This window comes from Nothobranchius furzeri, chromosome 9 (genome assembly GCF_043380555.1).
Source record: "Nothobranchius furzeri strain GRZ-AD chromosome 9, NfurGRZ-RIMD1, whole genome shotgun sequence".
Classification (NCBI taxonomy): Eukaryota; Metazoa; Chordata; class Actinopteri; order Cyprinodontiformes; family Nothobranchiidae; genus Nothobranchius; species Nothobranchius furzeri.
The window spans coordinates 66,267,542-66,291,776 of NC_091749.1; the positions used below are offsets into that span (position 1 = coordinate 66,267,542).

General features: G+C 47.8%; 4 protein-coding genes across 4 annotated transcripts; 2 read left to right on the forward strand and 2 right to left on the reverse strand.

Moving 5' to 3' along the window:
• The first annotated feature begins 182 nt into the window (after positions 1 to 182).
• nob1 (NIN1 (RPN12) binding protein 1 homolog) lies at positions 183 to 3,290 on the forward strand. Its single transcript, XM_015953230.2, has 10 exons — positions 183 to 271; positions 374 to 506; positions 1,134 to 1,267; positions 1,337 to 1,408; positions 1,484 to 1,615; positions 1,695 to 1,838; positions 2,007 to 2,213; positions 2,410 to 2,507; positions 2,585 to 2,729; positions 2,869 to 3,290. Exons 1-10 carry the CDS (start codon positions 203 to 205, stop codon positions 3,130 to 3,132), a joined length of 1,398 nt encoding a protein of 465 aa, XP_015808716.1. The 5' UTR covers positions 183 to 202; the 3' UTR covers positions 3,133 to 3,290.
• A 604-nt stretch (positions 3,291 to 3,894) lies between these two features.
• cog8 (component of oligomeric golgi complex 8) lies at positions 3,895 to 6,895 on the reverse strand. Its single transcript, XM_015953228.3, has 5 exons — positions 6,448 to 6,895; positions 5,792 to 5,999; positions 4,862 to 5,680; positions 4,611 to 4,779; positions 3,895 to 4,324 (listed from the first exon to the last, which is right to left on the reverse strand). Exons 1-5 carry the CDS (start codon positions 6,774 to 6,776, stop codon positions 4,089 to 4,091), a joined length of 1,761 nt encoding a protein of 586 aa, XP_015808714.1. The 5' UTR covers positions 6,777 to 6,895; the 3' UTR covers positions 3,895 to 4,088.
• Positions 6,896 to 7,174: 279 nt separating this feature from the next.
• Positions 7,175 to 13,423, reverse strand: idh3a (isocitrate dehydrogenase (NAD(+)) 3 catalytic subunit alpha). The gene is made up of 11 exons (XM_015953229.3): positions 13,277 to 13,423; positions 12,399 to 12,464; positions 12,128 to 12,211; positions 11,935 to 12,049; positions 11,679 to 11,866; positions 11,386 to 11,519; positions 10,973 to 11,075; positions 10,107 to 10,171; positions 9,946 to 10,030; positions 7,651 to 7,803; positions 7,175 to 7,555 (listed from the first exon to the last, which is right to left on the reverse strand). Exons 1-11 carry the CDS (start codon positions 13,304 to 13,306, stop codon positions 7,472 to 7,474), a joined length of 1,107 nt encoding a protein of 368 aa, XP_015808715.1. The 5' UTR covers positions 13,307 to 13,423; the 3' UTR covers positions 7,175 to 7,471.
• A 3,883-nt stretch (positions 13,424 to 17,306) lies between these two features.
• LOC107381514 (calcium and integrin-binding family member 2) lies at positions 17,307 to 22,726 on the forward strand. The gene is made up of 6 exons (XM_015953231.3): positions 17,307 to 17,495; positions 17,677 to 17,711; positions 17,944 to 18,055; positions 18,208 to 18,355; positions 19,484 to 19,679; positions 22,561 to 22,726. Exons 1-6 carry the CDS (start codon positions 17,445 to 17,447, stop codon positions 22,580 to 22,582), a joined length of 564 nt encoding a protein of 187 aa, XP_015808717.1. The 5' UTR covers positions 17,307 to 17,444; the 3' UTR covers positions 22,583 to 22,726.
• The last annotated feature ends 1,509 nt before the right edge of the window (positions 22,727 to 24,235 follow it).

A 24,235-nucleotide genomic window follows, 5' to 3' on the forward strand; every position in this document is an offset into this window, starting at 1 on the left:
CATGACAACTAACATGATTAATATCTACAAAAACTGGGGTCCACCCCCAAGGCAACATAAATGTAGTCAAATCACATTTAAATCCACATAGAATAATTAAAAAATTTCCGACACATTTGGGGTAGTTTGAATGCCTCTACACGTAATGGGATTGTTTCCTCTCATCTGATTGGTCGTTCCAGCTGCTTGTCATCACATCAAGATGGCGCAGACCCTGATAGAGCATGTTGTCGCGGACGCTGGAGCCTTTTTAAAGAAGGCACCTTTGCAGGTATCAGTAGACAAACCGATCAGCTGATCGGGTTATTTAGATTTTACAGAAACGTGAGTTTAAAGTGACTTGAAGGTCCAGATCAGCTGGTCTGTTTTTCAGGACATCGGCAGGAACATCTACACGCTGAGAGATGTGGTGGATGAAATCAGAGACAAACCCACCAGGAGGAGCCTGGCCTGCCTGCCGTACCAGCTTCATTTCAAGGATCCACATCCAGAACACATCAGATATGGTAACCAAACCCTCAGGTCTAACCTAAACCCAGTCTTGAACTCCCAGGTCCAGTGGTGTGTCCAGATCTTTAAAATGGGGTGGCCCAGGTGAGGCACCACTTTGTGCATGGGTGGCACCAATGGTTATGCTTTTTTTTTTTAACCCCAAGCCTTTTGTGGACAGTGAAAAGCCTATTTAAAGGGAATTCAGTGCAGTGGCACATGGGGTGGCCAATCAGATTCCAAGGGTGGCATTTGCTACCCCAGGCCACTCCCTGGACACGCCCCTGCCAGGTCTAACCTAAACCTTACCAGCTCAGAGGCTTAGTGGTTGGGTCATACCAAAGACTGACAAAATGGGACCCAATGCCTCCCTGCTTGACACTCAGCATTAAGATGATGGGGGTGGGGGGGTGGGGGGGGGGGGGGGTGTTAACCAAGTTAAACCACCAACTGTGTCTGTAGCTCATCGCTCCCCCAGGGGATGGGTCAAATGTAGAGAACAAAATTAGCACACACATCAGCTAATGGGACTGATCTTCCAGGTCTAACCCAACTCTCTCCAGAACCCCCAGATCTGACCTAAACCAGGTCCTGCGTTTGGGGTTTGACACCAGACCCCTCTGTTTGTCTCTTTGTGGTTTCAGTCTCTGAGTTTTCCAAGAAGACCGGAGACTATCCAAGTCTGTCGTCCACCGACATCAAAGTTCTGGCTCTGACCTACCAGCTACACCTGGAGCACGTGGGCTCACAGCACCTGAAGAAGGAGCCGGAGAGAAAAGTAACACACACACACACACACACACACACACACCTGAACTTTACTGACATAGATTGTTTTGTGTTCCAGGTGAACATCCAGAGTACACAACGCCACCCAGAGGCACCGGTTAACATCGCAGGGTTCCACTTTCCCTCTATGGTACCAGAACCAAAGTAGATTTACTTGTTGGTGGAACTGCAGGAGTTCTGAGCGTCTGGGCTTTCGTCCCTCCAGAGACCTGCAGACAGCAGACAGAAAACAGCAGAGAGACAGACGTCCAACCAGTCCAGCACCGAACAGTTCAACAGTTTCCAGTTCTGGAGGGATCCGCTTCTGACCATCAGTGATGACCTGCTGGGCCTCCTGGTGCGTCCCAACCAATCAGCTGCTTGCTTGGTGTCTCAGGATGTTTACACACTGTCTGGTGTTGCTTCTGTTGAGTCAGGGTCCAGTGGAGGCTTCAGGTCCAAACCAAGAGCAGGGGGAACCGCAGATGTCCTCCGAGACCACCGACACAGAACACTTCAACAGCTTCCAGTTCTGGAGAGAGCCCGTACCGAGCATCGACGAGGACCTGCTGGCTCTACTGGTGAGTTCAGATCCCAGATCAGAACCAGTTCCTCTGTGACTTAGAGATCTAGAACTGACTGAGAGAACTGGGTCCTCAAAACCCAGTTCTTCAGTAAACTCTGGGCCCTACCTGATGGATGTGGGCTGTCTGAAGAGAACTCGGAGCTGAACGCATGTTTGTTTTCAGGATGAGGGCGGAGCCTCACCACAGACAGAGACAACAGTTTCAGGTGACGAGGACAAAGAGAACGAGCCCGAAGAGGAAGATGATGAAGATGATGGAGGAGGTTGGATCACACCCAGTAACATCAAACAGGTGAAGATGGACTCTGCTGATTGGACGGTTCCAGCTGATGTCATAGTTGGATGTTTGACCACCGACTTTGCCATGCAGGTAACGGATGGTTCCACCAGAACCACAGTGTTGATCGTGTGTGTGTGTGTGTGTGTTAGCACAGGATCATGTGACCTTTGTTCTCCTCAGCCGAGTCCTAAGTGGTTTGGAACCCAGCTAAGGAGAACGTTAATAATTCAGGTTCTGACGCAGGATCCTCCTCCTCACTAACCCGGAGCTTCTGTTGCATGTGCAGAATGTTCTGATCCAGATGGGCCTCCATGTCCTGTCTGTGAATGGGATGGTGATCAAACAGACGAGGAACTACATCCTGAGATGTCACGCCTGTTTTAAGTGAGTTTTGAGTTTCAGCTCCTCCTGGTGTTCCTTCGCTCTGACCGCAGAACTTAACAGAACTTCCTTAATTCCAGGACAACGAGCAACATGAACAAAGTCTTCTGTCCTCACTGTGGAAACCAGACCCTGAAGAAGGTGGCAGTGAGTGTCAGCAACGATGGAAACATCCAGATGCATTTCTCCAGAAACCCCAAAGTCCTGAACCCCCGAGGGCTCCGGGTGAGAAGCTCAGAATCAGGCTTTTATTTTGAAAGGTCACCAGCAGTTCTCTCAGGATGTGGTCTAGATGAGATATGTAGACAGAACCTGATTCTGTTGGGTCATGTGATGAGGCTCTGGCCCATTCTGTCTGCTGCAGCACTCTCTGCCGCTCCCGCATGGCGGCAAACATGCCAACAACCCCCACCTGGTGGAGGACCAGCGCTTCCCCCAGCAGCGGCTCTCCAGAAAGGCCCGCCAGAAGACGGACGTCTTGGACCCGGACTACGTGGCCGGGTCCTCACCCTTCTGCCAGAACGACGTCTACAGCCGAGCCGCCAACCTGCACATCCGAGACGAGCAGTGTGGGGGGGGCAGGAGGCGGACCAACCCTAACGCCACCCGCAGGAAGTTCAAGAAGTGATGACGTCATTAACTAGAGGCGGAGTCTGATGGAAACGAGGAACAACCTGTATAGTTGTTGTTCTGGGTTTGTGTTCTGCTTGGTTTTGTCCCAGGATGAACAGAACCACAGATGTGTGATGACTCATGCTTATTAAACCCGTTTTGTCTCAGAAACACAGATCCGTTCATCAGTTCTGGTTCTGAACACTCACTAAAATGCCAAATAATGTTATCTTTAACCTCTCGCACCGGCAGGTGTCCTCCACACCTCTAGTCCGCTCCATTCAAGCTCCTGGTTTTGGGTCCACATGGGACCGTTTCAACTTCCTGTTCTAAAAACCTTTAATGATTGCTTTCTAGATTTCCGCACTCCACGCAGCCGTTAGTAAACAGGATGTGGAGAAGGTTTGAATGAACCGGGTCAAGTTATTTGTGACATCACAATATGGGGCATTTTGAAACGGCTCATAGAAGCGTTCCAGTCATGAAACCAAACGGTGTAAAGGCAGCAGAGACGCAGAAGGAAGCACAAACAGGAAGTATATTTATATTATGTCCCCTTTAATGACACCGAAAATAGTCAGTGGCTCCATTTGTCAGAGCAGCTGGCTTTTGATTAACGATGCAACCAAGAACCCAGTAGAACAGCTGTCGGGCCCCTGATCCGGATCGGATCTCCTGACCAGCAGCCAGGTCCTTCCAAATGGTTCTGGATCGGTTCTTCAGAGCCCCTGAAGGGCTTTGGCAGACTTCTCTATCAGTTGCACAAAACGGCTCCTAACTCAAAGGTTCAGGTCAGAACAGAACCAGTTCAAACTGGACCTGTAGGCTCTGTGGCACCGGCAGCTGGTCCCGGTTCTCTAGCTGAATCCCAGAACAAAACCTGCCAAGTCGGAACTGTGAAAAAAGAAAACTAATGAAAATATCTGCCGTCTGAATCAGAGCTGGGCAGAGTCCAGAACCCCAAAGACCCGCTCAGTCAGAACCCTCTTCCTCCTGTCCCTTCTCTTCATCAGGCTCAGGTGTACTGGGCTGACTGGGTGCTGGTTCTGGGAGCTGCAGGTCAAAGGTGAGGCTGCCCAGCTCAGCTGTTACATCCACCTCCGGCGCCGGTTCCTTTTGAGGTAACAGGAAGTCCAGTGGCTGCAGAACCAAACCCACGTTGATGCAGCCGAGCCCACCGTACCTGTGCAGCTGGGAGACGGGAACACCTGCAGAGACAACACCTCATGGTCACATGATCCCCACAGAAGCCAATCCGGAGAGGAGAGGAAGCTCTACTCATCAGAAGATCCAGCAAACCAGGTCCAGTTCAGATGGTTCTGGCCCTGACTGGTACCGGTTCAGCTGCTTCCACATCAGCTGTCCAGAACTATCTGATCTGGACCCGAGACCTGGTTCCTGTCACTTTAACTTACAGCACCCTCTACAGGCTGCAGTAGAAAAGACCCGACCCAAAACAAACCAGAACCCAGCGGCTCCACAGCAAGTACTCACCCAGAACCAGCGCCAGCTGAGCTGGAGGGAACAGAACCTGCAGGCAGCGGTTCAGGAAGGGAAGCAGGTCTTCAGCGTAGGACGAGCAGAACTGAACAAACAGCTCCTTCTCCCTGGTGCTGAAGACCGACTCCTCAGCTCGATGGAACACCAGAATCTGACGGGTCACCTGAAAAACGGAACCACACACCGAGTCCAGTTGCACGTGTCCATCAGGTAGAGAGACAGAAAGGAGGTGGGACTGGACTGACCATCTTCAGGGCGTCCTCCAGACAGCTGCTGACGTCCTGCGCCAGCCCGATGGGGCAGCACAGCCGCAGGTCATTGAAGGCGCTCAGGATGTTGTTGAGGAAGCACGCCAGAGGCTGGAAGTCCAGCAGGGACATGGGGGGCTGAAGAGTCCCAGGCTGGACGCTGGGGACAACTGGGGGGATGGTACCACCCAACACTGAGGGCAGGGCCATCAAAGTATAAAGGTTCATGTCCTCCTGGAACTTGTCCAAAGCCTCCTTCACCGCCCTGCGGAACGTTTCAGCCGCCACCCGCTGGAACATCGGGGCCAGCTGTCCACGGAAGTCCGCCCCCACCCTGCTGAAGGACAGGCCAAAGTACATACACTGTCCCAACAGGGAGTCCAGACGGCCGCCCACGCCCCGCTGGAGGTCCCGCTCCAACGTCTCCAGGAACTCTGCCACCTTCTGCACCACCCAACCATGGAAGATGGAGCTCTCGTTCACAGGAGCCTGGCCGGGCGACAGCAGCGGGTCATCGTCGGAGAAGATGGCGCGATACTGAGTGATGATGTCAAACAGGTGGACTCTGCAAGCCTCAATGGTTTTGGTGATGTGGAAGTAAGGGTCATCCACAGGAATGGCAGCGAGGATGGAGGTCAGCCAGGTGCTCCGAGCCTGCAGGAACTTGACTCGAAGCTCCGCCTCCGTGAACACATCCATCCGCCGCAAGTAGCCAATGACACGCAGACACACGGGCAGCTGGGTGTTGGTCCGCAGCTGCTGTAACAGCTGGCTGAGCATCAGCTGAGCAGACTGACGCACTTCACGCACGATGCCCTGCAGAGACAAAAGGTCAGAGGTCAAAACCGGAAAACTGTCCGGACCTTCAGAGAGACAGTTCTGTTAGCTTAGAGCTGCATCCCGCCAGTTTCTGTCACCTGAACTCACCTGGATGACCGGCAGCGAGGCGTGCTTCTTCTCCAGCCGTTTGACGTACGCCGCCAGCTCCAACGCCTCCTCGTAGTAGCCGTTTCTGACGCAAGTGTCCATGAGCTGAGGGATCTCCAGGATCTCCAGAATCTCGGTGTGGCGGTTGAGAGTCAGGCTGTTCATCCTGCGGCTGGCACCGATCTCCTCCGCCTCCTTCATGAAGGTCCTGGACAACAAGGGGACACCTCAGACTCAGGTGAGGAGCAGAACTCCTTCTGTACCAGGTTTGAAGCTAAACCCCATCCGTGTCCACACGAAGTGACAAAGAACTTCTGATTTAGAAACAGATCAGCTTCAACATCTGGTTTTTATACATCTGTAGATCAGTTTTATTCCCAAATGAATCAGAAGTTTCCAACTAACCAACTGAAGAATATCTACGTAGTAACTAGTTAACTTAGTTAGTGGGTGAGGCGGGGCTAAATGGAGACAGGTGATTGGCTGAAGGACAAAGCCCCAAGAGAATAATTAATATTTTTCATTTTAATTATCGATGTTTTGTGATAAATCGGTAAGGTCCTGGATCAGAACTAAACTGTTTTTATCTCCTCATTCTTCTCCAGGAACCCAAACCCGCTCATTGGTTCCGGACTCGCAGCTTTGGTCTCACCGACCTGCACTTCTCTCCGAAGCGGGGCAGCTTGTCCAGCAGCCGGGACACGCTGCTCTCCACCCGCCCGAAGTCCCGGTAGATGTGCTCGGTGCAGTCCGCGGTTCGGATGAAGGTCTGGTAGTTGGAGAAGGCTAGCTCCCGGGTCTGCTGCAGGATGTGGGCCCGCTCCTCCGCCAGCCGCTCCGGTTCCCGGCTCAGCTTGTCCACCCCGAAGGAGCTGAGCTCGGACAGGTAGCCGGGCAGGTCCGGCTGCTCCCTCCAGTTGTCCGGGAAACTGGCCCTAAACACGGACACCAGGATGCTCTCGTCCTCCACGTCCACCGCCGCCATGTTGGTGCTGCTTCTGGCCCGGTTTGAACCGAACCGACCGAACCACTTGTTTACTTTGGTGACAGAATAAGAAGTGACGTTTCCTTCCTTGTGGTTTAAAGGATGTGATTTCTGAACTACCGCCGCCTAGTGGACAGGGGCGGAGCAGCATGATTATCACACCTGTGCAGGTAAATGTTTAACAGGTCAGTTACCACCTGGGTTTAGTCTGGTTTAATGGATGGAACTCATTCATAAGACTTTGGACTCAGTCATGTTGATTGATGAAACCCAATTATTTACTCTTAATGTGACTCTGGCCCAGTTTGACCTGACCACTGGTTTGATATTTAGGATCCAAACCCAGATGTCCTGGAACTGCAGGGATGAAGATGTGATAAAAACTGCAAGAGGCCAAACAAACACGGAACCGTTTTAATCGTAGAACTTTATATTTGTAGTTCTGAGAACATGAAGACAACAGAACAGGAAGTAGAAACAATAAATAAAAGGACACTTTAGCCATGGTGACAAAGTGCTGCAGAACAGTGAGAACATTAAAGAGCTGCTTCTTTCTTGTGCGTTTCAAAGTGAATGTTAAAACAGGAAGCTGATGCAGAAGCTCCGCCCCCACGGTCTTCTGGAGCTGATTTTTTTTTGGGGGGGAAGCAAGGGGGGGACCGCCCGCCCGCCCTCGCCCCATTGTTGCTGCAGTTTCAGGCCAGATCCTGAACTCGGTGACAGATTTCAGATGTGAACTCAGAACACTTAGAGTTTCCTCCCAGATCTTTTGTCAGAACCTGAAACATCAACAAAACCCATCAGAACCCAGTAATAAACCCTCATAATGATGATTTCAACTCAGCAGTTCCATAAAAGGGCCAAGTCGTCTCACCTTCTTGTCTCTGATGGTGTCAAAACAAGCGGTCTGGATCCGACTGGCGTACTCGTGGAGACCCATGTGTCGCAGCATCATGACGGCGCTGAGCAGCAGGGCGGTGGGGTTTGCCAGGTCCAAACCTGCGATGTCAGGGGCGGTGCCATGCACCTGCAGCACAAGCACGTTTCTGGGTTACATGAAGAACCTCTGAGGTCTGATCAACAGAACCTGAGGAAAACGGCTGACCCAGTTGGGATGGAAACAGATGTTCTGTTCTGGGTTTGAGTTAAGTTCTGGTTAAACATTCCTGGACCCAAACGGATCTTCATACAGTCATTCAGGTTCTTTGTTAAAAAGAAACCTTAATAGATGAACTAAAGTCTGACTTTGATCTAAAACTTAAACACCAGTTTTGAAGTCAAATCTAAAAGTTTGTGTTGAAGTTTGACTTCAATAAATTATTTCCTCAAAATGTATCAGATTTGTGTTAGGGATGCACCGATCAGGTTTTTTGCTGCCGATCACCGATACCGATATCAAAGAATGCTGATCACCGATACCGATCACGTGGACTGGCCAGAAATTTTCTACATTATAATGAGTGCTACAAACTACATAATCTGGGAATAAAGGAAATGTAACCTAATCTAAGATGGTCTGTATTAGGGTTGTCACGGTGTGAAAATTTATCCTCACGGTTATTGTGACCAAAATTACCACGGTTTTCGCTATTATCGCGGTATTTTTTTTAAACGTGCTACATTTTCACACAATTAAATAAACCCTGTATGTCAGGAAATATTGTCCTCAGTTTGTGTCTAAATTTTGCCTAAAATGCGTTATTTTGTAATTATGTTGTTTATTTGTTTACATTTTTCCCTTTAGTCTTTAAAATACCAATATTTGCCCATAACTTCTTATTTTATGTCTGTTTGATGTCATCATTTTAAAAATATTAGATCAGATGATACTCAGTACTCAAATAGCCTTCTAGTAATCAGATACTTTTACCCTTACTTGAGTAATAAACCCTATATCAGGAAAATATTGTCCTCAGTTTGTGTCTAAATTTTGCCTAAAATGCGTTATTTTGTAATTATGTTGTTTATTTGTTTACATTTTTCCCTTTAGTCTTTAAAATACCAATATTTGCCCATAACTTCTTATTTTATGTCTGTTTGATGTCATCATTTTAAAAATATTAGATCAGATGATACTCAGTACTCAAATAGCCTTCTAGTAATCAGATACTTTTACCTTTACTTAAGTAATAAACCCTATATCAGGAAAATATTGTCCTTGGTTTGTGTTCCAGTGAGCTTTGCAGATGTGGGAAAATGTCATCAGGCAGTAATCGTTGTTAAATTCATAATTATTCTCGGAGAGAGACCAACTCTTATCTGCCCCTGGGAGCCCCGTAATGCACAGCGTCATTTCAACATGGCGGTGTCCGCGACACGGTTTATATGCAGGTAGCGGCGCTGCGGCTGCTTTATATAGCCACTCGTTGCATTCTCCCTCAACCCAAATCCTCGGATCACGCATTTCAGCTAAACGCTAACGTTAGCTTGCCTTGCGTTGACTGTAGAGTTGTGGGTGATGGTCACGCAGATGTGTCATGAGATTTGAAGCGTTGCTGCCTTTCACAGACACTTTTTCTGCACGTGCTGCAAACAGGATAGCCGTCTTCTATAAACTCCCTCAGCATTCTTCAAATATTCAAAAGATGCCCGTACTTCCGACTTTGTCTTCTTTGAGGGATAAAAAATGCCCTCCTGAGCACTGCCGTCTCCTCCTTTGGCCATTATTTCAGCTTTAGCTTCAAGAAAGTTTTGGTTGTAAACAACAAAGTGCGCATGTGCCGCCGGCAACTTCAGCAGATGATACGGTGGCTGGTAAGGGTCACCGCGCCTACACCGCAGCCACGGTAATCCACCGAGATAATATATGTTTCTTTCAAAACAAGACGGTTATTATTATTGTGAACTTTTTTTACCGGGGTTTACCGCTACACCGGTTACCGTGACAACCCTACCTGATCGGTCTGCTTTGGTCTATTTTGAAAACTCCGATCAAAACTGATAGGGGCGCTATCGGCCGATTACGATCAAATGCCGATCCATCGGTGCATCCCTAATTTGTGTCCAAAGAATAACGAGGAGAGGTCGTTTTAACGGGAGGCTTATCTCCACATCGCTGATCCAGGAGGCAGAAAAAAGCATCTGGGAGTTTTCTGGTTTCATCTCTTTCTAATTGTTCCTGCAGATCTCAGATCTCAGATCAGTTAAGTCTCCTTCAAAAGGAACGCACCGACTCAAAGATGGCGACTCCGTTGGCTCCAATGTTCCCGCTGGGAGTGACTCCTAATCCTCCGATCAGACCGGCACACAGGTCACTGAAACACAGTCACGTGACATCAACATTGCATCCAACGCTTCTGATTGGCTGATTCTCTCAGAGCACACACTGACCTGAGGATGTCTCCATACAGGTTGGGCATAACCAAGACGTCAAACTGGGTTGGGTCCTGAACCATCTAGAGACCAAAAACACAAATCAGAATCGGCCTGATGGAGGAACAACGGGTCAGTAAGCGTTCCGTCCCTCAGGAGTGAGAACAAACGTTAGAGAAGATCGGGGGTGTTTCTCAATGCCGAGGAGCCCGCCCTGGTTGCCTAGGAGATACGTCATCGGGAGCCGCCAAGACATGCTCCAATGTTCATGTTCTACCGAGGCGTGTGTTCTCCGTTTGTTAGCCGTTTAGCTAGCTGAGCGAGGACACATGGGAGGTGTCTTGTAGCCTAGCCTTGGTCAAAAATTACCCACAATACACCGCGGTATTTTCAAAAGGATGGCGGATCAGAAGCCGGCAGCTACTTCAGGGATAATTTTCAAGTTTAAAGGTAAGTCAGCTAATTTAAAATGTTTTTTTTTTTTAGATCCAAAGAAGTTATCTCTGGTTGGTTAGTTGCTCAGTAGTTGCAGCTTCGGTGGCTAGCGGGTAGTAACTCACTTATATTTTTAATTTAATAAACATATACACAATTTAAAAAGTAAAACGTTCGTTATATATTTATACTGAAACTAATACATATAAAATATAACATTATCTCCCGTGTCACGCGACGTTAGGTGACCGCCGTGGAAGCCGTGGTCACGTGATGCAGGTCTGTTGTTCTATTTAACCGTTGTTAGACCAAGGAAGGACAATGTCCTCGTAAGGCAAGGCACCTTGACATTGAGAAACACCCCTTATCTTCAGTTCCTATCCTAACGTCCTCCAGCAGACCTCCACCAGGGGCACGGGGGTGGGGGGGTGGGGGCTTGGCGGACTTACATTGAGGCACACTGTGTCAAGGTACATCTCCGTGAATTTGATATCTTTGTAGTTCTCAGCCACCTCCCGACATTTTCGGAGGAACAGACCATCTGACATCCTCCTGCAGACACAAGAACTCACGCTCAGAGGGTCGTAGACACAGAACATAGTAAAAACGGAGAGCTGAAACACCAAACAGAAACTTTTATTTAGGAAAAAGTCAAACAGATTCCCTTTAGTTTTAAAATGCATTTAATGAGAAATAAATATGGCGTGACCAATGTTGGATTTAGTTACCGAGTTATTCAAAAGCAGAAGTTTTATTTTATTCTGTTAGTGACGTATTATTGATTATGGAGCTGCCTAACTGGATTGTTTTTATAAACCAGCCTGATGCGTTCCTGCTGAACCTTCAGGCTAACAGCACTCACATGATGTTAGCTTTGTGGACAGCTGTAACGCTGCTCCTCTGGTTGTTTCTGGCGTACTCGAAGGCGTATTCTGCGATGCGTCTGCTGGCGTTCTCCGTGATCAGCTTGATGCTCTGTACGACGCCGTCTACAATCTGCAGAAACAAGAAGTGAAGTTGAGCCGTGAAACGTTTATTATTGAGATAATAACAGAGCCTTGAGGACAGACGATCCATCAGGCGGAGTTTGATTAGTAGCCCTGATCTGCATGCATGAGACAGGAACCTGATGTGACGGGTTGGAAATCCACTCACCACATGCTCGATACCGCTGTACTCGCCCTCCGTGTTCTCCCGGATCGTCACCAGGTCCACGTCTGTGTATGGCGTCTTGTAGCCTTCGATGGAGACGCAGGGCCGCACGTTGGCGTAAAGGTCAAAGGTTTTTCTCAGCAGCAGGTTCATGGAGGGATGTCCAGCAGCAATGGGTGTCTTGAGGGGTCCTGCAGAAGGAAACCGTGAGCTGAGAGCTTTCAGACAAAAACAGCAGCCTGACATATACCCAACAGACCTTTAAGGCCGATCTTGCTCCGGTCCATGGACTCTTTGGCATCAGGAGGGATCATCCACTTGCCCCCAGGTCCTTTAATCGCTGTGACGTTCCTCTCCTCCCATCTGATTGGAGCCTGCAAGCAAACGCTGATGAGTTTGCTGCTTCCAGGTGTGAAGAGTCTATTTCTGCTCTCAGGTGGAATCAAACTCACTTTTGCTGATTCAAATATCTTCACAACAGCGGCGGAGATCTCCGGACCGATCCCATCACCAGGAATCAGAGTAACCGTTTGCATCTGCTCAAAGAAACAAGCTTCTGCATCAGGAATAATAAAATAATGAGATAAATGCAAGCAAACTGTTTTGATTGTTTTTGTTCTTTTTCTGTTTCTCCATCTGACAGCAAATTAACTCATGCCGGCTTGGGCCAGCACAGCAGGAGGTTCTAGTTGGTGTCGAGTTCTCAGACCCCGACCCACTTACCCCTCTGGAGAAGGAAGCAGGAGAAGGAGCCAGTCTCCTTGTTGCTCTGCCCATCATCTGGCTCACCTGCAGAGGACAACAACATGAGGGTCACACTGGATCTAAAACCAGAGATCCACCCAGAAATCAGCCAGCATTCAGTGACTGACCATTAGAAACTTAGAAATCCGACATCTTTACCTGTCTGTGAACTCACCAGAGGCGTGGAAGTCTTTTTATTCAGAAACATTTATTATAAAAGGAATTCTGTTGTTTATTTTTACATAAACAGTTCAGGTCAACAGGTCGGTGCTGCACGGGGATCAGAAATCGGTTTCGACCCCAAACCTGATGCGTTCAGTACAGAATGCTGGGATAAATGGAACTTTAATTAAATATGTTTGGTGTAATTAAAACTTTTTTTGTCTTCTGTTGATCAGAAAAGTGTTTTTTAGCTCCTAAACTGGTGGAGTTGGACTGCGCTTATGAGTTTAAGAGCTGCTATCTGCTTTAAATCCAGAGCTGAGAAGGTGTTAAACAGCTAAAGCTAAAGCTAGAGGTTTCTGCAGCCGCCGCTGGTGGTTTTGGATGAACTGGGTTCGGGTTTTAGTCCGTTCATTATCGAGTCTGCTGTCGATCGGGCTGCTGTCGAACGGAGGAGAGCGATAACGTGAAAAGTTCCGGTGGCGGTCCGGTGATGCAGCGGGTCTGGTGAAGGGCACAGACTTCCGGCTAATAGCTAACAGGCTAACGGTGAGAGATAAACCAAACAGAAACAGTGGAGCCATGAAGTTCGGCTCATACAGAACCACCCGGACGGGTGCGCGGTGACGCGACAGTCCAGCTGTTAACGGGTTTTGCCGGCTGGTTACCGGCTGGTTAACGGGTTTGGCGCTTACCAGTGACCTCCACATGCTGCCTGCTGCCATCCTGCCGATGAACGGAGATCCTCTGACAGCGAGATGACTCACTACGACCTGCTTCTGTTCTGGGTTCAGACAAAGATCCACCCATGAGAAGATGCCTTCTTCTTTTTCTTTTCCTCTTCTTCTTCTTCCTCCTCCTCCTTCACCTTCTCCTCATCCCCCTCCTCATTTGCGGTGTACTATTATTTAACAAAACAGTCCCTGAAAGTTCTTGATCTTCACCATTCGGAAAAGCAGTGATAAAACCACGAGGTTTTATCAGTCAGCGCTGCTTTGCTGACAGAGATATTGCAAAGACCAATGGTGTTCTGCTCACCATTTCACCCCACATATCCCACTGCACACAGTCTGTGGACAAGAGTGTTTATGATCCATTACAGTCCAGCAGACCAAACCCTGAAAAACAGTCTCCCACCGTAGTAGATCATCCTCCGCTGATGAGCCAACCACTGCAGATAATCCATCCACTGTTTTTATGCTGTCTTCATCATCCTCCCCGCAAGGATTGTGCATTATCGGGTGACACAGAAGCGTGTCAGCCACACTGCATGTGTGTCTGCAGCTGAAAATCAGCCCCTACCCAAAGTTCCACATCCCAGAAGAAAAACAAAGCAAAAGCATGTAAAGACAAGGATCCTCACCGATACACATGAAAAGGGTTCATTCAAAAGGGCTCTGAAGGAGAGAGAAAATAAACTGAAGGGGGGAAAAGCAAAGTAGCATTAATGAAAAAAGGGACACCGAAGAAGGAACAAAGTCACAGTAAGCAGTAGCTCCAAGAGTGATGCTCCCATTCCTCTTGACGAAACACCTGAGGACGACGCATCGGAGGGTGAATCAGAAAGCACAGACCTGTTAGTTGGTGACTTTACTAAATCTGCAGCCAAACACAGGAGCTACCGTTACATTGGCTTGGTTGAGCAACTGGAGGGTGAAGATGCAAGGGGTCCGAGGGAGCACAGCTAAAGGGAAACCAACATTTGTTTTCAAGGAGGATAACTTGGCACTTTTCCCACAAAGTGAAGTGGTTAAGAAGCTGCCTCGACCTCAAAAGGCAGGAAGAACTGCCCGGAAAGAGCGGCGATAATTTAGGAATACCACAAGATTCTTTATGAGTTTGTTACAGTTGTTATAATCTGTTGATGGTGTTCTATCCTCATCACTGTTTTTATTCAAATGTTTTTCAACATGACTCATTTATAGGTAAAAATTTCCTTTGGGGTAATTCAAAATGACAATCAGGTTTAAACTGGAAAAAATATTTTAGTCAATTTACCCCGAAACTGGGCCACTCCAACCCCCCCCCACCCCCCCACCCCCACCCACCCATCCTGTCTGATACCCCCTTCACAATGGTGGACTCGTGTCGCTTCCTGGGCACCACCATCGCCCAGGACCTCAAGTGGGAGCTCACCATAGCCTCCGTCATGAAAAAGACCAGCAGAGGATGTACTTCCTGAGGAAACTGAAGAAATTCAACCTGCAAGGACATTCGATCAGGCAGTTCTACACCCTCCTCACCTCTTCAATCACCGTGTGGAAATGATGGAGCTACCATCAGACACAAGAAGAAGCTGCAGCGTGTTGTGCGCTCTGCTAAGAAAGTCATTGGCTGCAAACTCCCCTCCGTACAGGACCTGTACACCTCCAGGACATTGAGGGTGCAGGTCGGATAACAGCTGACCCGTGACACCCTGGACACAGTCATTTTGACTCGCTCACATCTGGCAGGAGGCTCCGATCCATTCGGACCAGAACCTCTCACCACAAGAACAGTTTCTTCCCCTCTGCTGTAGGACTCAATCCTATGGCTGCCCACTCCAGTCGCTTGGTTCCAGTCACATGACCCGGTGTTGTGTTTGTACCTGAACTGATCCACTCTGATCAGTATCTACACAGTCTTGTATATAGCAGCTGTTTCTCTAATTATTGCCACTTTATATTATTATTTTATCGTGATCACATTCTTACTTCCTATATTTCCTCATCTCTTGTTTTTATCTTCCTTTTTGCATAAAGTACCGCAGCAATGTCCTAATGTTGTGATTCTCACACATGTGGCAATAAAACCTTCTGGTTCTGAAATTGAGCCACAAGACAACTTTTTAAAAGAGGTCACATTGTTTTTGTTCCATCGTTTATGCATTTCCACTGAAGGGAACATCCTGAAAACTACTCTGGTTTTACTTTTGTGTCCCTTTCTCTTGCCTGGAGGACAGAATAAGTAAAAAATGGCTCAACTTACTTCACTCTTCCTTCATTAGATTTAAATATTCCCATTGAGTTTTAGCAAACTCCACCTCCTACTCCTACTAGGATCAGCACCTCCAAATCTGAGACCATGGTTCTCGACCGGAAAAGGGTGGCTTGCCAACTCCGGGTCGGGAGAGAGGTCCTACCTCAAGTGGAGGAGTTTAAGTATCTCGGGGTCTTGTTCACGAGTGAGGGTAGGAGGGATCGGGAGATCGACAGGCGGATTGGTTCGGCGTCTGCAGTGATGCGGACGCTGAGCCGATCTGTCATGGGGAAGAGGGAGCTGAGCCAGAAAGCCAGGCTCTCGATTTACCGGTCGATCTACGTCCCGATCCTCACCTATGGTCATGAGCTTTGGGTAATGACCGAAAGAACGAGATCGCGGATACAAGCGGCTGAAATGAGTTTCCTCCGTAGGGTGGCCGGGCTCAGCCTTAGAGATAGGGTGAGGAGCTCGGACATTCGGGAGGGGCTCGGAGTAGAACCGCTGCTCCTCCGGATCGAAAGGAGCCAGTTGAGGTGGTTTGGGCATCTGGTCAGGATGCCTCCTGGACGCCTCCCTGGGGAGGTGTTTCGGGCATGTCCTGCCGGCAGGAGGCCCCCGGGTCGACCCAGGACACGTTGGAGAGGTTACATCTCCAATCTGGTCCGAGAACACCTTGGGGTCCTGCCGGAGGAGCTGGTGGAGGTGGCCGGGGAGAGGACGGTTTGGAGCTCCCTAGTTGGGATGCTGCCCCCGCGACCCGGACCCGGATCACCGGAGGAAGACGACGATGACGACCACCTCTTACTTCTATTTTATTTCCCTTGAGACCACTGTAGGGCTCAGACCCTCTTCTCTCCTGAACTTAAACTCTTCTAACTACTCTGTTCCTTCATCTGAACTTCGCTCTTCTGAGCTTCTCTTGTTGCACCGACTGCTACGCTCTCTGTGGAGGTCACCGATGGGGTCTGCGACTTTTCCTTGTTGTTATTGTGTGTTTATCTTTTTTGTACTTGTTAGTATGATTGCGTTTTATTGTTGTGTTCAGCACCTTGGGCTTCTGCTAACCATAGTGGAGGCTGTATCTGACCTCTGCATCTGTCAGCCCCATCCAGTCATAAGTTATATTCCACAAAATCAAACCAAAATCTGCGAAATTTCAAACAACCGCGCACACTGCAGCTTCCTCCTCCCATCAGGACCTCATGTTAGAGCCACAAAGTGAAACCAGGGAAACTGTCTGTGGTGGTTTTCAGGTTTTGTTTTTACTTTATTTATGTGTTTAGTTTGTTTATTGTGTGTTTTTTATGAAGTCCGCTTCAGTCAGATTTATTCTCTATCCAGGTTTTCAGGCCTCACACATGAAAGCAGTTTTTTTTTAACAACGCAAACCTTATTAATGCTTTTTTTTACACAATTCTTAAATGGAACATTTAAATTATAATGCGTCTAAAACACAAATGTTACGGCCACACTGAAGGCGTTACATTTTGTCCTGACACGCCAGACTGGTTTAACACATCTATAATCTTAAGAGTCCCTTGATCAAAATTTGTGAAGATCTGAAGTATCTTGTGATCATTTAGAGTAAAATAATCAACATCTTCAATAAAAAAAATCATTTTAAAGGTTTCTTTTCTTCAGATTAATTGTTTCAGCATCTTTTACATTCTCTTTTGTTGACAGAGCCCGATTTTCCCAGCAACACCTGAAGGCAGCGAACCGGTCCCCCCCCCCCCATCCTCCTCTCTCTCCTCTTGTAATGCTCAGATTTTCCTCTGCGACGTCTCCAGCAGCAGCCCGAGACGTGGAGCTGGATGCGGAGCATTGTTCCACGTCTGGAAGAGATCTGCAGCTGGATGTGAGGCGCCTCCGTGTGATGCAGCTGTGTGATGGGAGGACACGATGGGAAACAAGCAGACGACCTTCACAGAGGAGCAGCTGGAGGCGTATCAGGTGACAGGTGTTACCAGACAGGTTCTTGTCCTTTAGAGGCGTTGAGGTGAAGCAGCGTTCCCTCCATGCAGGAAGAGAGAGAACATGGAACTCTCAGGGAGAACCAGGCAGCTGATTGGCTAAACTTCATTATTCCTCTGCAGCCTAAACTCATCCTGTTTATCTGTTTGTGTGTTTACAGGACTGCACCTTCTTCACCCGGAAGGAGATCCTGAGGTGAGTTCATACCTTTATCACTGATGAAGAGGAGCAGCTGCAGGATTTATTCCCAAAAGTTCCGAGTTCTGTTGGTCTTTGAAGCAAAATGATGCCTAAAAGATCCGGATCTCCACTGATAGAAACAGAAAAGATTAATCTGGTCTGAAATGAGGTGTTTCTGGTGGCTCGGATCAGCTCTACCTGGAGGCAGCAGGTGGAGCTGATCTGATCCATCCTCTGCTGTTTGCAGTCTACATGGACGGTACCGTGAGCTGGCTCCACACCTGGTTCCGCTGGACTACACCAACAACCCAGACATCAAAGTCCCAGCGACACTCATCGTCACCATGCCTGAACTGAAGGTACACCTGCTACAGGAGCCCTACAGGGACACAAGGGAAGCCACTGACCAACAACCAGACCCGGACCTGGTTCTGTCTGGCTTCCATTTGAGTCTCAGACCTGCTCGTTGTTTGGATCTCAGGTTCTCGTGTTGTTCTGTTTGTGGTGACAGGAGAATCCATTCAGAGACAGAATTGTGGAGACATTTTCCGAGGACGGACAGGGGAACATGAGCTTCACTGACTTTGTCGACATGTTTTCTGCTCTCTGTGAAGCTGCACCAAGAGAGCTGAAGACCATTTATGCATTCAAGATCTACGGTAAGGTTCTGGCTCTCGCACTCACACAACCACGATCGGTCCTCTGAAATAGAATCGTTAAAAACTCTCCCTGATCCAGACCGGTCTGGTGCTCTGAGGTTCTATTCCTCCTGAACCAGCTTCCTTAAAGCTAACGGAGCTTAAACAGACCTTTGTTCTTCTCGTGCCTTTGCTCCTCAAACAGGAACCTGCATCTGAGGTGGGGTTAAGGTGGTGTCCTTCAGGACAATCACTCACGAGGTGCCACAAGGCTCAGTGCCAGGGCTCCTTCTCTTTAGATGGCCCACCTCATTCTCCTGGCCGTCTGATCACAGAGCTTCTAATTTCATTGAGTTTGAAAAGATCAGCTGATAAGCTCAAAAAAAAAATAAAATCCCTGAGCAGAACCAGTGTCCCCAATCAGGACCGGTTCTGGTTCTGTTCTGATAAACCTGCTGTTGTTAAAGAGCTCAAAAACATCAGAAATAGAAATAAGTAACCAGCAGGTTGAAGGCTCACGTCCTGCTCAGTCTGCCACAGTTGTTGTGTCCTTGAGCAAGGCACTTCAACTTCCTGCCTGTTGGTGCTGGTTGGAGGGAACAGAGGGTGCCTGGTGTGTTTTATCAGCCTCACTGCCAGAGTGTGAGTGCGAATGTGTGTGTGTGAGTGTGTGTGTGTGCATAGATGAATGACTATTGTTGTAAAGTGCCTTGGGGGGTTCTTGGACTCTGGAAGGTGCAGCAGTAGCTCAGGTGGTAGAGCGGGTTGCCTCATGATCGGAGGGTCACGGGTTCCAGTCCAGCTCCCGCCAGGGGTATCCTGCTGTTGTGTCCTTGGGCAAGACACTTCACCCAACTTGCCTGTGTTAGTGGTGGTCAGAGGGGCCGACGGCGCCAAATGGCAGCCTCGCCTCTGTCAGACCTCCCCAGGGCGGCTGTGGCTACAAGTAGCTTACCATCACTAGCAGTGTGTGAATGTGAGAGTGTGTGAAAGCGTCTTTGGGTGTCTGGAAAAGCGCTGTATAAGTTCAATGCATTATTATCATTATTATTATTATTATTATTATTATTATATACTTACAGACCATTTTACCATTTACAGTAATAAAGTAAGAACTCAGAACTGACCTTCTGCCTGTTTCTGCTCCAGACTTTAACAGAGATAGCTTCATCTGTAAGGAGGACCTTAAGAAGACCCTGAACAAGCTCACCAAAGGAGAGCTGACCCCCGAGGAGGTCACGCTGGTCTGTGATAAGGCCGTGGAGGAAGCTGACCTCGACGGAGACGGCAAGCTCTCCTTTGCAGATTTTGAGAACATGATCTCCAAAGCTCCTGACTTCCTGAGGTGACGTTACTGTTTTTATCTTCTTGATAAATGACTCACACTTGTATCGCACCTTTCAGAGTCAGAGGACTCCAAAGTGCATTACACTACAGTGTATCATTCATCCATTCACACACTGGTGGTGGTGAGACACATTATAGCCCCAGCTGCCCTGGGGTGCACTGACACCAGTTCCTCCAACCACCACCAGCAGGCGGGGAGGGTTAAGTGTCTTGCCCAAGGACACCACAGCAGCATCATCTGCCAGGAGCTGGGATTTATTCTGCAACCCTCCGATTAACCCGCTCCATCCCCTGAGCTACTGCTGCCCATTTAAGTTTTCACACAAACACAAGTCAGACAAGGAACCCAGACGGGGGTGAAATGGTCTTCAGAACACGCTAAAACATAAACGAGGTGAAACGTTACCTGCAATTAAAGAGATGAATGTTAAAAATGAACAAATCTGAAACAACAAAAACCATCTGACAGGAAGCTCCAGTCAGAAGAACCCTGCAGCTCTGTTTCTAATCTGGGTTATGGGTGATAATATTATTATTGGTGTAATCTGAAGCCGCTGAGCACCTCAGCAGCCTCAGCAGCTTCAGAGCAGCACAGCGGGGGCGGAGCCACAGTAATGGGACCAGAGCAGGGCAGTGAAGTGGAACGCTCCAGCCAAGACTATCTGAGCAGGAGGTGAGAGGCGGCATGGAGCAAGAACATCAGATCTATAATCTGCTGATAACGGTGACCGGTGGTCCGAGGGGCCAGCAGAAAACCCAGAACACAATCGGATCAGAACCGGGAGCCAGACCCCGTAAACCCGCAGACCGAGGTCCTGAAGCTGCAGAGATAAAACCATTTATTGCTGACCATCCATCAAAGCTTCACAGGGAGGGGAGGGGGAGGCTGGAGGTGCTGTCACCATAGAAACCAGGTGGAATGAGAGAGCAGCCATTTGAACTGGTCACATGGTTCCAGGAATGCAGCAGGATCACCTGCTGAGTCACTCTGATGTTCATTATAAATGGTAAAGTTTTGAATAAAAATTCTTTCAGTCAGAAAACATTTCCATTCTCGGAGATGCCGAAGGTTCTCCTCCGCTTTGACGAGGAACTGGGAGGAAAGCCACAGCAGATTCGAGCCGCCGTTTCCCACTAACCACGTGTTCCTGAGTCAGTAAATCAGGCTTGAAGGGGATTTGCATTACGGTGCGTTCAGGAGCATTCAGCCAATGCCCAGTGAGAGTCTTGGGCACGTTCCCTTGTCACGTTCTGTTCGGTTCTGAGATCAGAGTTTATTTTACACATTTTGAACACTTGTGAATTGTTTTTTTATTCAAAAATTAGAAAAATAAACACAAACAAATAAAGTATACATAAACATGTTGAAAAATACAGTACCACATTTGAATGAAAAGGAGCAGATAGAAGAAAATAATCTTATAATAAGAAAACTATCTGCCAAGCATACACAACATTATAACCTCCGTCAATTTAAAGCAGTAAAAGAATTTCTGTTTGGTGTTTGTCCGTCATTTGTGTTTTGCTTCGTATTAAAGATGGCGTTTTAATTTGACTAATAAACAGGTTGTTGGTGCGTTGCCTGAAACCTGAGTTGTGTATGATTCTAACAGCTTTTATGTAGACTTAAAAGAGGCTTGTTGTTTTTAGTCGTGCAGGGTTAGGGTTGCCCCGTAGATCCACCCAGTATTCTTCAGAAAGCTGAATTGTCTCGGCGCGTGAACACAGTGAAGCTGGATTGCTCTCAGATGGTGTAAAAAAAAAATATATATATACGAATATATGCATGCAAATTAATTTCTACTGGATGAAATGTAAATCAGTTTGTGTTTTTGTTTTCCTGCCGTCCAGAATAATGTCTTAAGGTGTTTAGTGACAGGTTGTTTACAGAGCCTGATCTCATCTGTGACTCATCTTCCTGTGAGATAAGTCCAGTGATGGTCATGTCGTCCGCAAATGTAATGATTGTGCTTGATGAGCGAGTCAGTGTGCAGTTGTGGGTGTGCAGAGAATAGATGAGAGAGCTCAGCACACAGCCCTGTGGGGCGCCAGGGCTGAGAGGGATAGAGGAGGAGGTGTAGGGGCCAGTTTAGTGAGGAGGCCTTGATCTTGATGCAGGTGTGTGTGTCTGTATGTATGTGTGTGTGTGTGTGTGTGTATGTATGTGTGTGTGTGTGTGGGGGGGGGGGCAGCTTATTAATAAAAATGCTTAGTAAAGAGCTTTCTCCATGCTTTCCACACGACTCAGGGCAGAGAGGGAAGGGACGGCTATGGCGTCCTCAGTGGACATGTTGGCTCTGTAGGTGAGCTGATGTGTGTGTGTGTGTGGGGGGGGGGAGGGGGGCAGGGGGGCGTGAAGTGTCAGTCTCTCAAAACACGTCTTTATTACTGAAGTCTGTCGTCCTGCTGAACAGCCGAGGCTGGTTTTTGGGGGCTGGGAGTTTGAAGGTGAAGTGACCATATCGGACTGTTTGTTTTGAATTCAGTTGACTGAGGAGGACCAGCTAGATCAGACCAGCTAAGTTTGAAGCGTTTATGATAACCGAACTACAAAGGAGCAGCTTTGTGACGTAAATCAGACGACGAGCCAAAAGGAGGCCGGTGATGTTTAACAAACTTCAACCGTTTTCTGTGTTTAATTGATAAACAGTCCAGTTTTATTTTGAGTTGAGGGCTTATTTTGTTCTGAAAGCTGTAGAATTATTGTTCTTATGAATCAGCTGCTTTCAGACTCCTGGAGAGGAAGCATATTTAGGATGAAGTTTAAAATCAGAAACAAAACATTTTCATTCAGCAGGCGGCGTAGTTTCACGTTTGAATTGTGCCAATCCTGAGTTTTAAGAGAACACTCATGTTTGTTTATTTGTTTGTTTATGCAGTAACTTCCACATACGAATATGAGACCACCACACAAAGATCTTGTGGAGGGCAGATGTCTCCCCTGGACCTATTTCTGCCTCGACCCAGTGCCTGTCCTTTCTACCAAGCGTCTCGTTCCTCTGCAGACTGAGATTGGGACTCTGAGCAGCACAGGAGACGGTTCTGGATGTTGTTCCTGCACAAAGCTGCTCTCTGGACTGAATTTGTGTCCTGTCAGACCGACTTTGACACAAACCTGGAGGACCGTGCTGCACAGCTGGACTTTCCCATGCTTCTCAGTCTGTCTCAGACCGGACTCTTCTCTAAAAGCACATGTTTAAAGGGCAAACAGCGAGGAGCTATGCAATCTTTCTTTCTGATGTGCATGCTGTAAATAACTTCCAGCTAGTGAGTTTGTACTTGTGCTTTAGTGATGCGTTCAGGTGCACACTGACAATCATAGTGAACTGTAGCTCAGTTGATAGAAGGGCTCTCTGTCATCTCACCTGCTTCCACTAGTCTCCTCCTGACAGGTAACTCATCTAAAGGCTTCTACTCATTTAACTCTGGATGTTTTCTGGCTCGCATCAAATAAAAACGATTTTCTGTCTCAGTGCTTCACCAAACTTCTTATGTTTATGTGCTTAGCAGACAAAAGCGACTTACATTTTTTTAACCTATAGGGCATCTTGTGGTCTGTGGGGGAAACCAGAGCACCCGGAGAAAACCCACGCATGCATGGGGAGAACACGCAACTCCACGCAGAAAGGCCGCAGCCGAGTTTTGATCCTGCGACCTTCGTGTTGCGAGGCAACAGTGCTAACCACTGCGCCACCATGCAGCCCCAGAGAAAAGAAAAACGGTTTCAGGATCCTCCGAGAGGATCTTCATCAACCCCTCAGACAGCTGAAAAGTGTGCTGGTGAGGAGGTCTGAGGGGCTGAAGGACTCACACATCTGGTCCAGAACCTAACCAGGTCACCGATGGGTCCAAACGGTTTAAAAGTTCTAGAATGGAACAAATTAATAAGTTGTAAACTAAAATATCTAAACTGTAACACACCCTTAGCTACAGTGCTACTTGTAATAACTTTGACTGATGCTAAACTGTTAATATATCCATAACAGTGAAGATACCGAGAACCGCCTACATGTTCAGTTCATTTTTCTCTCCTTCCGAGTATTCCCGCCACACACTCCATTTCACCATCTCCCCACTAGGTGGCACCATGGTACTACCAAATATATAAACTGGGCCCGGCTGAACAGTACATTGTTTCATCCCTCTAATACCTAATATATATATATATATATATCACTATATTACACTCCTCCCCCTTTAACCATGAAGTCCCCCCTAATGCATCACACGTTTTAAATAACATTAACCGTAGCCAAATTCCGGCCAAAACACAAAGCCTAAACATACTCCATCTCTGCTGCTAATGCCACAGATTTAACTTATACATTTTCATTTTCCAACAGGAACTCTTTTTTTTTTACATTTTCCAATAGGAACTCTTTTTTTTCAATTGCCAACAGGAACTCTTTTATTTTATTTTATTTTTTTCATTTTCCACAGCTCAACCTGTTCAGTCGTTTGGGAGGTGCCCTCTCCCTCCGAGGGTATCTGCGCTCCAACACCTCAGTGGACCTGGCTGCACTGTTGGCAGGTGTCACTGACTTGTCAGCAGCC